The 15326-nt window shown below is 39.9% G+C and overlaps 1 protein-coding gene and 1 long non-coding RNA gene across 4 annotated transcripts in view; one reads left to right on the forward strand and one right to left on the reverse strand.

Moving 5' to 3' along the window:
• LOC133282577 (uncharacterized) overlaps nucleotides 1–15326 on the reverse strand; it is a 380577-nt gene that overhangs the window by 219401 nt on the left and 145850 nt on the right. The gene's annotated exons all lie outside the window — the stretch shown is intronic.
• The window catches only part of DHX32 (DEAH-box helicase 32 (putative)), a 28851-nt gene continuing 15010 nt past the window's right edge, over nucleotides 1486–15326 (forward strand). The window contains exons 1-6 of one of the 3 annotated variants that reach the window (XM_061478576.1): nucleotides 1486–2505; nucleotides 5257–5450; nucleotides 6702–7074; nucleotides 10634–10879; nucleotides 13264–13363; nucleotides 13476–13634. In XM_061478576.1, the coding sequence (XP_061334560.1) occupies nucleotides 2236–2505; nucleotides 5257–5450; nucleotides 6702–7074; nucleotides 10634–10879; nucleotides 13264–13363; nucleotides 13476–13634 (1342 nt within the window). In that variant the 5' untranslated portion in view covers nucleotides 1486–2235. The remainder of the gene's footprint in view (nucleotides 2506–5256; nucleotides 5451–6701; nucleotides 7075–10633; nucleotides 10880–13263; nucleotides 13364–13475; nucleotides 13635–15326) is intronic. The other 2 variants (XM_061478575.1, XM_061478577.1) reach the window with 2 other exon arrangements.

Genomic DNA, 15326 nt, shown 5'->3' on the forward strand with positions numbered 1-15326 from the left:
GCTGATGCCCTAGGAAGAGGCTCAAAGTACTCAATCACATACCTGGCTGAAGATCAGGATAAAGCTTGAACACAGCCCTTTTTAGCAAAGATAAATAATGTAAATCACTTAACAGCCTGTCCTGTTAAAACATTCATTAACACGGAAGGAATTTCAGTTTCATAATATTTAGGTGCCAAATAGCAAGCATCCTTCTTGGATTGGTAACATTTAAACTGGCTCTCTTCCATCACAGGTACCAAAAGGAAAAACAAAAGAATTGCTGTGTTATGACCATTCATATTTGTTTAATGAACCAGAAAATACTGCTGTCCAAGTCTTAATGTTCTGAAGACAAGCCTATACTTCAACTGAGGAAAGCAGAGAGCACGTACTGCTACTAAACACGGGAAAACCAAGTAGAACACAGGATAATAGCAATTCACCTGTTTGTGTCATGTCATTTTGAGAAGAATTTCACAGAAGACATCCTCTGTAGGACTGCACTTTCAGTCCCCTCTTGACATTTATGCCCTGTTAAGGGATTTCAACCACATTTGAGAAAGGCAGAGACCTCAATGGCAGTTAACTTACAACAATAAATCAAGAAGGATGTAACACAGACTCAGATAAAACATTACATATTAAGGGATCCACCAAGGTCACTGGAAGGAGTGTTTTCCAAGTTCAGCTAAATGTGACCTAATTCAGTGTTACTGAGCATGGAAACCAGACTCCTGTCATCTTCACAGGTATTATAGAACCCTGGAATGGTTTGGGTTGGAAGGAACCTTAAAGCTCCAGTCCCCTGCCAGAGACAGGGACACCTTCCCTAGACCCATCAGGTACATCCCCACTGGTGGTTAATCCAGTGTGTATTTTGCAGTACCATAAGACTAGATAATGCGCAAGTAAGTCCCGTGGTCCTTTTGCCTTTCAGAAATGTTCCTCTAGAAGATCACGTTTGGTTTTGGCCTTCAAACTGGTCAATCTGTCAGTCTTTGCTGCCAGCCACTCTAAGTGCCAAGAATCAGCCTGTTTTGTGAGCACCATGTAATTAGACTTATCTCATTTGGATTTAGATATCCAGACTGTTGAACAAAAGAGTTTCTCCTACTTCTTTTTGATGGTTTTCTATGCTGCTGTCATCAGAGAATTCATTAATAGCACTGCAGCCAATATGGTCCAAAGCTACGAAACAAGAAAAATCTGTAAGAAGAGGCAATAACTTTTATTATATTACTTAGTGCAGAAAAAGCTCGATAAAGCACACAAGTATTGTGCTCACAGTCTGTTCATCAAGACATGATCAGAGCCATTGTTCAAGAGGACATTTGCCTCTGGAACTAAAATAAACGACGTTATTCAATACTTGTGGTACAGCACAGATCAGTCAAGACTAGGAAACTATTTTGCTACTTTTGAGTCCTAAGTGTTGCAGTTACTTTACGTCAGTAGTTTTTTCTTCCCTCATCTTTCAAGGCCACTTCTGGTGCCCTTGAAGGGTTCGAATTGGCATCGCTCTGCGATGTTTGAATGTATTAAGTGTATTTCAGGTTTTTAATCGCAGCAGAAGCTGTTAAAATATTTCCAAGTAGAGTTGATAGAGGATATAAAATGACTCTTTACCACCCTGTCTTTCTAAAGCACAGCAAAGAACTTCAGATAAAGAGCGGCTGTTCCCGATGGACGCTTTCACGCAGCCGCCACCTCCCGATTTCACTGCACCCAGGAGTGAATGCCATTGTGCTGGGATTAGCTGGCCACGTTAACATCTCTGCAATCACAACAATTGCTCCAGAGCCTCCTATTCAAGCAGCCGGGAGTGATAAAGGTCAGGCTCAGCGTGCTCTTTCCCAATTATTCTCCAGCCTGGCCGAGCAGTAGCAGCCAAGAGCAAGCACACTGCCCAGTGCTCACGGGCTGGCTTGAACGTGCTGCTAGAGTGCAAAAGCTGCTCAGCTTCTCTTTAACATCTTTCAGTTTAATCATTGCTATTTTTAAGAGTTTGGATGATTGTTTAAAATCTATTTCCTCGGGGCTCATTTTGGTGATTGAACCACTTGAAGGGTGACAAACAGACCACAAAGGAGGCAGCTGGACTGAACTTTAAAACTGAAGAGCTGGGAAATACTAATCCTAGAGCAAGCAGAAATGGATTTCCACAGGTTTAGGGGGGCTGAATGATCAATCAGTGCACAAAGGACTCTTTCCATCACTAATGTGGTTTTGCTGGGAATAATATATGTAAGAAAAATGGAGGTTTTAAGCCTTTCTCCAGAGATCCACTGCTTCTCAGAATTGCTTGACTGCAGCGATGGTGATGAAGAGGAAATACTAGTATGTGGAGAAGATTTTGAGCTTAATCCTTTTGATGGCTTGCCTTACTCTTCCCGTTATTATAAACTCCTGAAAGAAAGAGAAGAACTCCCAGTATGGAAAGAGAAACAGACTTTTCTGGAAAGTTTGCTTCATAATCAAATTGTGATTGTGTCAGGACATGCTAAGACTGGCAAGAGCTCCCAGGTCAGTACAACACACTTGGCTGGGGGGGTGCGTTTAATTATTACTAGAACATTTAATGTTGCACGCTTACTATTATTATTTCACTGACATTACATATTTTGAAAACAGCAAAACCTTTTTGCCATGAATTCACTATTCACAGCTGTTGTCCTTTACTTGTATCAATATCTAGATTTATATTCTATTAGTATCTGCTTTCTGTTAGAAGTGGGCTATTGCTATGCTGAGTACAGTATGGTATTGCCCTACAAGAATCTCCAGTTAAGAGTTCAGCCACAGTGTATGTACATACTGAGTCCAGGAGTTCTCAGTGTAGAAAGAGATGTGCAGCCATTTGTTGTAATCTGAGGTATTAAGGCCAGAGAGGGAACGTGAACTACAGAAGGTGAACAAAGATTAATGTGGACAAAACCAGATTTAAAATATAAGAGCATGTATTTAAATAACGTCCTGCAAATTCTCACCAACAGTTGACACTGACTACATTTTTCCCTTACAAACCATTTTTATTTGGTTGATGATGTCTTCTGAGCTTAAGGGCAAGCTGAGCAGTGAAGAATGACATTTCTCAGGCTCGAATTGTCTGAAACAGTGTCATAAGCCACCAACAAAAATCTCAAACTACAACTTCTTTATTACTAAATACTAAACTTAGAAATCTCGACCCTCTTCTGAACACTAAAGACCAAATGCACTAACTACTATAGCTTAAAATTCAGAACCAAATACACACATAACCTGAGAAAAATCCTGTATAAAACATTATTGCATCTACTTGTATGTGCACTGTACATTTTTGCTCGGTGTACCACATCACATCTCAACTTGAAAACCTATCCAACACATGCTTTCAAGTGTAATACAGAATGTATCAGCTGAAATCCTTCCCGACTGAAATTACAGCTGTGTTTCCTTCAGAGAGGCCAAGGCTAAGTGTAAAATATTCAGGACTCACTGGTAAAATACTAATGCAACCTGAAATAAATCTTTCCTTCTACATTTGGCTGGGCACTATTTTGCTCATTTGGAGAATTTCCTTGCCTTCTCCTTAACAATGACAAGTCATAGAATCATAAATGATTCGGATTGGAAGGGACTTCAAACATCATCTAGTTCAACCCCCTTCCACAAGCAGAGATACCTTCCACCCTCATAGGAAAGAGATTCTTCCTAATGTCTAAACTTCTTAAGTGTAAGCTTGCCATTTTATCCTTTTTTTGCCCACCATCACCCTGAACCCCAAGTGGAAATTATCAACTCCGCAATGCCTGTCTTGGATTCAATACATATTCTTAATTAGAAAGTGTGTTTGGGTTCTGATTAATGCTAAATCAGGAAAGAAATACAGTGGATTTGCAGGCAGGTCATAAGAGAAGGTGAAAAAAGTCCTCATGGAATGAAGGACTGAAATCAGTACGGCTCCTTCGCAGGGAGAAGTAATGGCCTTTCCCTCACTACAGCCAAGAGCAAATGCTTTTTCAGAGGATACACACTTTACAGAACTCAGGTTAAAAGACATCACTGAAGCCAAGATCTCAATTTACCCTAAACACACAAACAGCCACTAGGACTTATCAAGTTCTGCTGTAATAATATAGAACAACCTAAGTCTGTTACCATAGTAAGCAGAGAATTCTCAAGCGTTGTAAGTTGGAATACTGTTTATGAGTGGGATCAGGAGAAAACTTCCCTGCAGGTAAAGCTGCAGGATAACTACTGCTGCAGGGCATCTCATATCTGCCAGAGACTTTGTGCTGGACACTGCTAGAGATTACATATGGAACCAGAGACATCCATCTCACTGGAAATTCTGCATTCCTATAAAATGGATACACACCTATCTCATGCTGGGAATATTTTTTGGAGTGCAAAGTCTTCACCCCTTGTAATTGACTTTAATTTATACAAAACAAACTTTGTGTAACACTAAACTCCTTGCTAAGAAAGGGCAGCCATTTAAATCATCCTTAAACAAGTTTAACGCATTGCTGGCTAAGTTTTAGACATTTCTAGAAACATAAGTAGCTATAGAGAAATAAGTGATATGTGACTCATGCACTCAGGTTACGTATGTTGATTAAGTCAAGGATTTGAAACCTAATGCTTTCACCACAATAATATTTATAATGTCATTTTACTTTCTCTTGACACATTCGTATTTTCTAGTGTGGATTTTCTACTGTAACTATATAAGTTAGAGAGCCACTCTATGCATTTCTGGAGCAGCTCAGTTTAAGCTGTCTTTGCTTAGAGAGTAATTAATCCGAAGTTACATATATTTCCTATGGCATTTGTCAGTTTGAAATCCTCTTCTTCCCAGGACATGTTTCTCATGTCAAGCACCTGAATAGGATATGGCACAGGCAAATTTACTGCTGAGCCAGCTGAGAAACCCCCGATAACAACTGCACTAAGATTGCTGGATCCATCAGCAGATGCTTAAGGATGACACTGCCAGTGCTACGTGCTCCTCAGAGGCCAATTCTGTCCCTTCTGCTCTATATTCAAACTAATCTGAGTCCAGCTGAGAAATAAGAAATTCCCAGGAGAACCTCCTAGCCCGCGTCACTCCAACACTTGACTACGGAAGAAAGTCTAGGTCTTGACATGTATCAGGGCAGATCATTTCTGTTAAGTGCAGCAGTCACACAATGGGAGCTCAGGTTGTTCTAGTTCTGTCTACTTCTTTTGCATTACAGTCCCTGCTAAGCACATCAAATAGCAGATATATCTTTTCTTATTCATTCCCAGATCCCTCAGTGGTGTGCTGAGTACTGCCTCTCTGCCTGCTATCAACACGGTGTAGTTGTATGCACCCAGGTTCACAAGCAGACAGCGGTGCGGCTGGCGCTGCGCGTAGCTGATGAAATGGATGTCAATGTTGGCCATGAAGTGGGGTATTTCATCCCGTTTGAAAGCTGCTGCACAACAGAAACTATCCTGAGGTTTGTGCTTGGGTTTTAATTCAAACTAACCCATAGCTTAGAGCTGTTTGCAGCTGACAGCACTCCAGCCCTTCATTGCACTGCTCTACTAACGTGGTCGGGACAGACAACCTAACAATCATGGGGGAACACTGCTGCAGCTGCCAAAGATCTTTGCATACAGTATGAAAACAAAATAACCCCCCAACATTGCTTTGTAAAGTTGTGTCTAATATTGTAAAGTGCAGATACCGAAGATCTAGTGATGAATCATAAACTGTAAACGGCTTGAAGGAGGTATTCTGTGCTAAATTGTAGTAGGGATTTAAGTGGGCAAGGTTATCATCTGTGCAAATCTTCATTAAGCACCTCAGTAACCCCCGTATCATTCTACTTGTGTTTTCTCTATTTTCCAGGAGTCTTCATTGCCATAAGAGAACATGGGATAATCTATCACTAAGTAAAGCTGGAATTTAAAAAGTAACCAAAAATCACAGCTAGAGAAGGGTATATTCAGTAACAAGGGGGAAAAAAAAATCATTTAGGAGGATTTTTAAGAGATAAGAAATGCACTTCATATGTTAAATACAGGCAGGTGACAGCAGCAATAGAGGGATTCAGATTTTTAGCTTCTCTGAAAGTTAGGAGATTCATTTTCCCTGCTTCCTTAATATGTCAGGCACAAACTCTAAGATCTAGGTCCTAAACCAGCCACTGATTACCAGTGGAGAAGAGGACACTCACCACTTCTGAAAGATCAGGTTCGACTGCTCTTCCTTTTGTGTGTCCTTTACGAACCACTCTGTAAACCTCATCGTGCAGCACATCTTCTTGCAGCTGCTCCTGATATGAAAGGGAAACAAATCCTATCCTCTCACGCATCGCAACCCGGTTCAAGAATCCAAAATCCTGCTGAGCAAGAGCAAAAAATATTAGAATTAAAACATTTTCAGTATCAGTGGGAATAAAAAGGATAAAGTGAGGAGAGCCTTACAGTGTGAGAATTATTTGGGTTGGAAGGGACCTTAAAGCTTACCTAGTTCTAACCCCTTGCCAGTGGCTGGGACATCTTCCATTAGACCAGGTAGCTCACATTTAAACACGTAGTTGAGACTGTGATAACATCTACAGAATAGACTCTCTGTTCTTAGCAAATCTTTCTTGTTGAACAGAAAGGACCAAACTGTCTCCAAGATCCTGAATTAATTTCTTACAGCCACATCCGGATATTCCAAGCAAGTTTGCACAGAGTTTTCTGTTTGTTTGTTACAGATACTGTACAGATGATATGCTACAAAGGGAAATGATGTCTACGCCTCTTCTGAACTATTACGGTGTTATCATCCTGGATGATGTGCATGAAAGAACTGTTGCAACAGATGCTCTACTTGCCCTCCTTAAAGATGTCTTGCTATCAAGACCAGAACTAAGGCTGGTAATACTCACTGCCCCTCACATGTCCAGCAAACTGCAACAATATTATGGCAGCATCCCCCTCATAAGAGTGGAAAGCAAACACCAAGCAGAGGTTGTCTACTCTTGCAGCATTCAGAAAGACCCCTTTCTGTCTGCACTAAGACTGCTCTTTGAGATACACCACTCAAAAGAGAAGGGAGACATTGTCGTCTTTCTGGCATGTGAACGAGTAAGTTATTAACCAATTCCAATATGTCCGATTTTAATCAGGAAATTATTTACATCTGTGTTTTTATAGGATCTATAATATCTTGATACCAGTATGGAAGACACCAGACACTGCCAGCAGGTTTTATCATTTCAGGTTTTTCCTACAAAGAAGTTATGGTATATATACCAGTGTATTATCTGTACAGAATACATTAATACAAAGAGCTATCAGATTTTCTGTAGCCTTAAGGAAACACCATCAACCTCCTGTGTGATAAAAAAAGCAGCAAAGTCAATATACAGGGACACGGGTACAGATGCAGGAGTTAATATATTGCAGCTATTCTGACATTGGGCATAAGGCACTTCATGTTATCCCTGTTCTGCAGGAAGGGACACGGGTCCAGTTTGTACAAATGTCCTTCTGCTCAGGAATGGTTTTACCTTACACGTGCCTACAAGGATTTTCCGTGTGTATTCTCCTTTATGGCTGCAAACTTCCCAACTATTTGTGTACACAACAGCAGGAGGCAAATATCACTTTGGAGGTGCTGCAGATGATCCAGGAATCTGCATGGGCTTGACTATTCTAAATAAGAGCATCCCTGAACCCCTAAAGACAGCACTGACACTCTAAATTCACTGCTGCCAGGACTGCACAATCAGGTCCTTTATAGATGTCAAAGCAATCTGCCCATCAAGTATATATTTTAAGACTTAAAATTATGATAAATTTAACACTATTATCATTTATCTCTTGATAGTGATCTCCAGCCTTCCACTTTGTATTATTGAACCTGCTTTAGAACAACAAATTCACCTTAGCTCCAGTAGATAATGACTTTTCACAAGCAAAGATAAACTACCATAAACTACCCAGATACTATTGCTTTTCATTGCAAAGAGGGGGGTGGGTATGTAGCACTTGTAATAGTGTTAACAATCAATTGTAAACTTTATAGACACAAATTTTACAGCTGATGAACTAATACATTTTCTGTATCTGTTCCCCTGTTTAAAATAGGGGTAATGTTAGAGAGAAAACAGTCTTTCCACTTCAAAGAACTGGGAGGAAAGTTTTATTTCTGCTTCAACTGATGAGCAAATCCCCCACAATACTAAAATAATAATTCCTGTCTTGTTGTTTGTTAAGAGATTACATAGTTTTCTCTCTCACAAAGAATAGAACGCTCATTATGAACTGTTACCACACAGTTCACATCCCGTGCATTCCTGCTGAACTGTGATTTGAAGTTTCATTCCGCTAACGGCTCACTGTTCCCCAGCACTCAGCTGTCTTTTAAACTGAACAAAGATATGAATAAACTAAGAACATAGAATCATAGAATAGTTAGGGTTGGAAAGGACCTTAAGATCATCAAGTTCCAACCCCCCTGCCATGGCCAGGGACACCTCACACTAAACCATATCGCCCAAGGCTCTGTCCAAGTTGGGCTTGAACACTGCCAGGGATGGAGCATTCACAACCTCCCTGGGCAACCCATTCCAGTGCCTCACCACCCTCACAGGAAAGTTTCTTCCTTGGATCCAATCTAAACTTCCCTTGTTTCAGTTTTAACCCATTACCCCTTGTCCTATCACTACAGTCCCTAATGAAGAGTCCCTCCTCAGCATCCCTATAGGCCCCCTTCAGATACTGGAAGCTGCTCTGAGGTCTCCACGCAGCCTTCTCTTCTCCAGGCTGAACAGCCCCAACTTCCTCAGCCTGTCTTCATACAGGAGGTGCTCCAGTCCCCTGATCATCCCTGTGGCCTCCTCTGGACTTGTTCCAACAGTTCCATGTCCTTTTTATGTTGAGGACACCAGAACTGCACACAATACTCCAGGTGAGGTCTCACAGGAGCAGAGTAAAGGGGCACGATCACCTCCTTCGACCTGCTGGTCACGCTCCTTTTGATGCAGCCCAGGAGATTTATGCACTGTCTTGGTGCCAGCCTTGCTATTGTATGCCACTGTTGTTATAAAGATTTGTATAGAATCCTTTCAACCTATATATCTACTACAAATGTAGTCCCACCCTCAAACAGGAACTCAATCTGGTTTTTCAATTCTGAAAGATGTCTGCTAATAAAAATGCTTTTGAAGAAAAAAATCCCTTTCAAACTGCACAAGTCTATGAATGATTTCTGTATGCATTAAAATTAAATCATTCACCACATAAATTATTTTATATAAAAATACTAAAATGACAAAAAAAAAACCAAAAACCTTCTACCATTCACATTTGACCTGTGAATTTTGTTTTAAAGGTGGTGTTCCATTATCACAGATTAGGGACATTACTAATAATTGGGGGTGAAAGGGGAAACCAACACAAACCAAATTGTAACCTTCACAATACTTATATCTTCTTAAATATAGTAATTAAGGCAAAGTAGGGATGCTTCTGTATAGTCTGATCTTTTTATGTATTGTAATTTGACTAAGGAAATAATAGTAGCTTCCAAGTGACCCAAACTCAGGTTTCTGTCATTTCAGCCCTTCAGAGATGGGGAGAGAAGGGATTGGAGAGGGTTGGAGCAGGGATTTGCTGTGACCTGTTCTGATTCCAGGAGTGTCCATGCTCATCACACATTCACCAGCAGACCAAGTCAACCCATTATAGAATCATAGAATAGTTAGGGTCGGAAAGGACCTTAAGATCATCCAGTTCCAACCCCTGCCATGGGCAGGGACACCTCACACTAAGCCATATCACCCAAGGCTCTGTCCAACCTGGCCTTGAACACCACCAGGGATGGAGCATTCACAATTTTCCTGGGCAACCCATTCCAGTGCCTCACCACCCTCACAGTAAAGAACTTCCTCCTTATATCCAATCTAAACTTCCCCTGTTTCAGTTTTAACCCGTTACCCCTTGTCCTGTCACTACAGTCCCTAATGAAGAGTCCCTCCCCAGCATCCCTATAGCCCCCTTCAGATACTGGAAGGCTGCTATGAATCCCATTGCCTCGCTGGGGTGCACTATGCACATATAGAGAGCTGCCACTCAGGGCACCCCATGTTCCTAACTTTGGTTAGGTACAGAAGATAAATCACTTTGGGCACACCAGTGTGGCACCTGACTAACTGCTACAGCATTGATCAGCCCTACACACATACAAACTTGCACCAAACTCCTTGGCACTAAATCACTGATGTGGATGCATCCTATATGTCTATAGGTGTAAAGTTTAGTGCCTGTTTCATCATTTCACAGCCTTGCTACTCTGGCACTGTGTTTGTAACATATCTATCTTCACCTGGAGGTTGGTTTGGATATGATTAAAGCTAGAGAAGACTATGTTTTAACTTGCAGAAGGAAAAAAGACATTTCATAAAACAGTTCAACTTTTCCCTGGTCTATGGTTAGGGGATACAGCCAGTAAATTCTCATACGTAGTTCTCTTCCCTTCCTTTTTTCCCTTTAATTATTAATCAGGTAAGATTTAAATGTTATAGTTTGATACATAGTTAAAATTAATTTTAGAATAAAAGAGTTGCTTTAAAATTAAATACTGAGATTTGTTTTTCATACTCACGAGGAAACTAAAATTGAATCTTTCTCCTGATTACAGGAAATAGAAAAAGCTCACCAAATGATCAGGCAGGAACAGTCCAATTTAAACCCTGACCTTGGAGAACTCATCCCAGTTCCTCTATACCCCATAAAACAAGACCTAATTCCCAAACCACACCAAGACAAGCAGAAAGCCTGCAAAAAGTACAGAAGGAAAGTGCTGCTCACCACAAGCTTTGGAGAGTCTCTGATTTGGATTAAAAACGTAACCTTTGTCATCGACGGCGGTGTGGGGACAAGGAAGGTTAGTTGAGTTAACCAGAATCAGTATGCCAAAATGAACTACGCATAATGTTTGTTTCAGGGTGGGGGAAAGGGAAATGTGCAGCTGATAGATAGAATCAAATGGTTTCTAGAGGACCAAATATTTCTCTGTTCTTTCATAAATCAGATTCTATCACATTTTTAACATTCAAGTCAACGAAATTGAAATCACCTTAATGGGCATCTCACAGAAAAAAAAAACAAGCAAGAAATCACAGTTACTTCCTAAATTCAGTGAGAAAGAAAAATTTCAGGTTTCTAAACCCCAATTAAACCTCCCAGCTGAAGCTGCCACTCATTTGGGCACCAAACCAATGACATTTCATTTGCAAACTATACCTCACCTTAATTTTGGCCAATCAGTCCTCATTATCTCTACAGTATCTTACAGATAGCCAAGAACCAATTGCGTTTTGCTCTATCTCTTGGCAGACTACCTGGTTTAATAGACTAACTTCATCCTTTGTTTAATAATTTAGTAATCAGTGTAGTGCCACAGCTCATTTAATATCAAGGGATGCTCACACAGGGAACCACTCCCTTTTCATGCTGTTTGTTCTCCTTGCAAACATGTGCTTCCATCCAAGTACCTCAAAACACTGCAATTGATCTTGATCTTTTACAGTTCATTTTAAGTGTTATAAGTGTGTCCTCAGTTCTTGTTTCCTACTCCATCCTAGGAAGGACTATTGCTGCTGTAAAAACAAGCTCTCTCGCTTCTTTCATTTATACAAAACTGATGTCCTAAAGAATGAGTTATTATGTAGGAGCAAGTCATTACTTAAATCAGAAAGCTGCACTACTACAGGCTTTGTAACTGTCCTATGTGTTTTGCTAGTCAAAATAAATATGCCAGTAATGGGCAAAAGAACCAATATAACAGAGTTTCATTATATAATCCAGAACGGAATCACCAAAATATAAGTTAAGTCTTCCTAAAATTCTGGATCAGGGATCATTAATCCCGATCAGCCTTGAAAGAAGTTCAGGAGAAGGCTTGGGAACTACCAGTACTTTCCATTTTCATTGCAAGAAATCAGTGCCTAACGCTGATAAATTAAAGGTTCTCATATGGGGGTTAAAAACTAACTCAGATTCAAGTAAAGGAAAAAAACTTGTCTTATACAAACAAAAGACTACAAGGGTTTCAATGAGACCATGCATAACTCCACTTACCTGTGAAACGACAGTCATCCTGAGTAATGGAAATGAATCTCACTTCCATGGTAACCTGAAGTCAAAAGTAAAATTCAGTGCTTCCAGTCTTCTGTGAATCAGAAATATGAAGCAATAGGAATAAATCAGTTTCAAGACAGTCCTGATGGACTTCAAATCAAATCACCTCTATCAGTTATGCAATTTTTACACTTTAATTCAATTAAATTAATTATGTCCTAACAGCTGAAATGTAGTCCCCTCACATTCATTCCTCAACAGGTCAAATTCACATCCAATCTATATGGATGTGGAAGTCAGTCGAACACAGAGGGACCAGGCAAAGTTTTGTGCAGAAGAAAATCCCACATAACTCTTGCAGCTGGGATTTATCATAAATTTATCTGTAGGAAAACAAATTTGTCCCCTGAAACACATTTTATCTTATTTATTAAAACCCTGATTAAAGTAGACAAAGTTGATTCAGATGGCATGACCAGATGCCTTATCCAGAAGTTATATTTCTATCCAGAATCATAGAATATTTTGGGTTGGAAGGGACCTTAAAGCTCCTCCAGCTCCAACCCCTGCCCCGGGCAGGGACCCCTTCCACTAGAGCAGCTTGCTCCAAGCCCCTGTGTCCAACCTGGCCTTGAACACTGCCAGGGATGGGGCAGCCACAGCTTCTCTGGGCAACCAGTTCTAATGTCTCACTTATGAACATCATGGTGGTCAGAACGATGACTGAATCAGCTCCTCAGTTTAATTACAATAAAGTACAATTAAGAAAAGAATAAAATGGGGCATTGTACATGTTTGATACAGTCCTCGTCTCCTGCACTGAAGTGACAGATTTCAGTATTGAGACAAAAATCTGGAGTAATGGAACAAAATGTTATCAGAATATGGAAGAAATATATTATCTTTTTTGATGCTATACATTTTGTGCTCTGGTAAGGTACATTTCTTCAGAAAAACACATTTACCTTTGAGTCTACTTACAGAGCTATCAAAAACTTAAGTGTCTATCGATTGATCAAAGTGCTGATTGCTCTCATTTCCAAGCCGGTGACATAGGCAGTATAAAAAGAAATGAACCTGTTACTATGCTTTCTGTAAAATGACTTAAACAAAAATTCAGTACAGACCATTCTTATTTTTGTAGTCTTCGCTTATTTATCTGATGCTTGATATCTCTTTCATTTAAAGGTGTACAATCCTAGAATCAGAGCAGACTCTGTTATAACGCAGCCCATCAGCAAAAGTCAAGCAGAGATGCATAAACAAATTCTGGGCATGTCTTCATCAGGTAGAATTATTAGCTCAAAATTTACATCCATTAGCTCAAACTATTCATAGAATCAATGCAAAGCAAAAAAAAAAAAAAAAAAATAAGGTGATTTTCCTGAAATCTTTTCCAGGAAAAATCTTCTGCTTGTACCCTGAAGAATTTACATACAAGGAAATGAAACCACATCTACCGGCCAAAATACAGGAATCAAACCTAAGGAGCATGGTGCTCTTCCTCAAGAGGATGGATATAGCAGGCTTTGGACACTGTGACTTCATAAGCAGGCCAGGTAACGATGTTGCACCAATTTTCCATGGTTTTATTATTACTTTTGCAGTTAAAGATGACTTTTTTCCTGTAATTCCCATTACTGTTCCTTACTGAAGGACTTGTAGCAACATTGCCACTGCTTTTACCACTTACCTGCTAGAACAGTACACAGTACCACAGTTGCACTTAGAAAAATGAACTGTTTGCTCAGGAAAAGGCCATAAAGTATCTGAACGGAATTGGAATAAAAAAAACTCAAATTTAAGAAAATCAATATTCCAAGTATCTTCTCATCGAGGTTTTGATATTATTTTCTTTGGACCAATAAAGAAAATTTGTGTCCCGTTGTACAAAGCCTCATACAGATATCTAAGAAAATACATTCCTTTAATCAAAAGTTGACAACACAAATAAACTACTGCTGTTACCTAGGAGATACACTTGGAGGAAATCAGCTTTCTTCTTATCCTCCAGCATCTCCCACCTCATACTGACAATAAGCTGTTACTTAGGGACAATATTGCTTGTAACATAAACCTGAATAAACTTTCAATGTTAGACAGACAATAATATGTTGAATGTTGAGAGGAGAATGTGAAGAAAGTGGTTGCTTATTTTCTTCATTTTTCTGAGTTAATATTTCAGGGCTTTTCCTATAGTAAGGTATTCTCCTCTGTTCTGACCTACCACAAAACCTAAGCACCATTGCAAGCCCTGCTGTTGATTTGAAGCCCATTAAAGCGAAGGGAAGAGCACTGATTTCACTGGTTTCATGTGACCTATTGCTGCCTTCATTTATGATGATTTTCCAGTGCAAATAGGAATAATCCTTATATTATCCTTCCTTTCCTCATCTACATACACGAAATTAGAATGATCGCTTGTCTTCTACATGTTGTGCACTGCAATTACCGATATAGAGTTTAATCCCTGCTGTTGTGATAGATTGTAAGTGGAATTTTTAAGTAGAATTTATTCCACTTTTCCCTGTCTCCCTGTTTAGCAGAAACATTCCCAAAAGAAATGTGAAAATACGTTGCCGGTCTGAGTGGTAACTAATCCATGATGATGAGGATCAGAGTAAATGGGCCTTGTGAGTGTCACCTCCTGTATTGAATTTCAGAAACCTTCATGGAAAATGGTTGTGGAATACAGTTGGCTTCCACTCAAATGCATAAAGTGTGCTACTAAACGGAAGAAAATATATTTTAAGATGCAGTGCTTTTATTGGATAAAGAAGGTTGTTCTTTAGAATGAATTAGTGAAGTTACATTAGGAAAAGCATTTGGTGGTTTTGGATTTAGAAGCATAGAATAGTTTGGGTTGGAAAGGACCTTAAGATCATCCAGTTCCAACGCCCCTGCCATGGGCAGGGACACCTCACATTAAACCATGGCACCCAAGGCTTCATCCAACCTGGCCTTGAACACCACCAGGGATGGAGCATTCACAACTTCCCTGGGCAACCCATTCCAGTGCCTCAGCACCCTACCAAGAAAGAATTTCCTCCCTATATCCTATCTAAACTTCCCCTGTTTAAGTTTTAACTTTAAGTTTAAAGGCACAATGGAGGCAGTTGGCATTCAGAGAGAATGAAATGTTAGAGGCACTTGAGGATTTCACAGATGTAGGAATTCTCTCTGTATTTTTGAGATAATGCAGCTGAAGAAAGCATCTTGCTGACACGGACAAAACTGTAGAGACATATGAA

Source organism: Pezoporus flaviventris, unplaced genomic scaffold (assembly GCF_033815535.1).
Source record: "Pezoporus flaviventris isolate CSIRO_AGI_PZ_B2104156 unplaced genomic scaffold, CSIRO_AGI_Pfla_v1 ptg000129l, whole genome shotgun sequence".
NCBI lineage: Eukaryota > Metazoa > Chordata > Aves > Psittaciformes > Psittacidae > Pezoporus > Pezoporus flaviventris.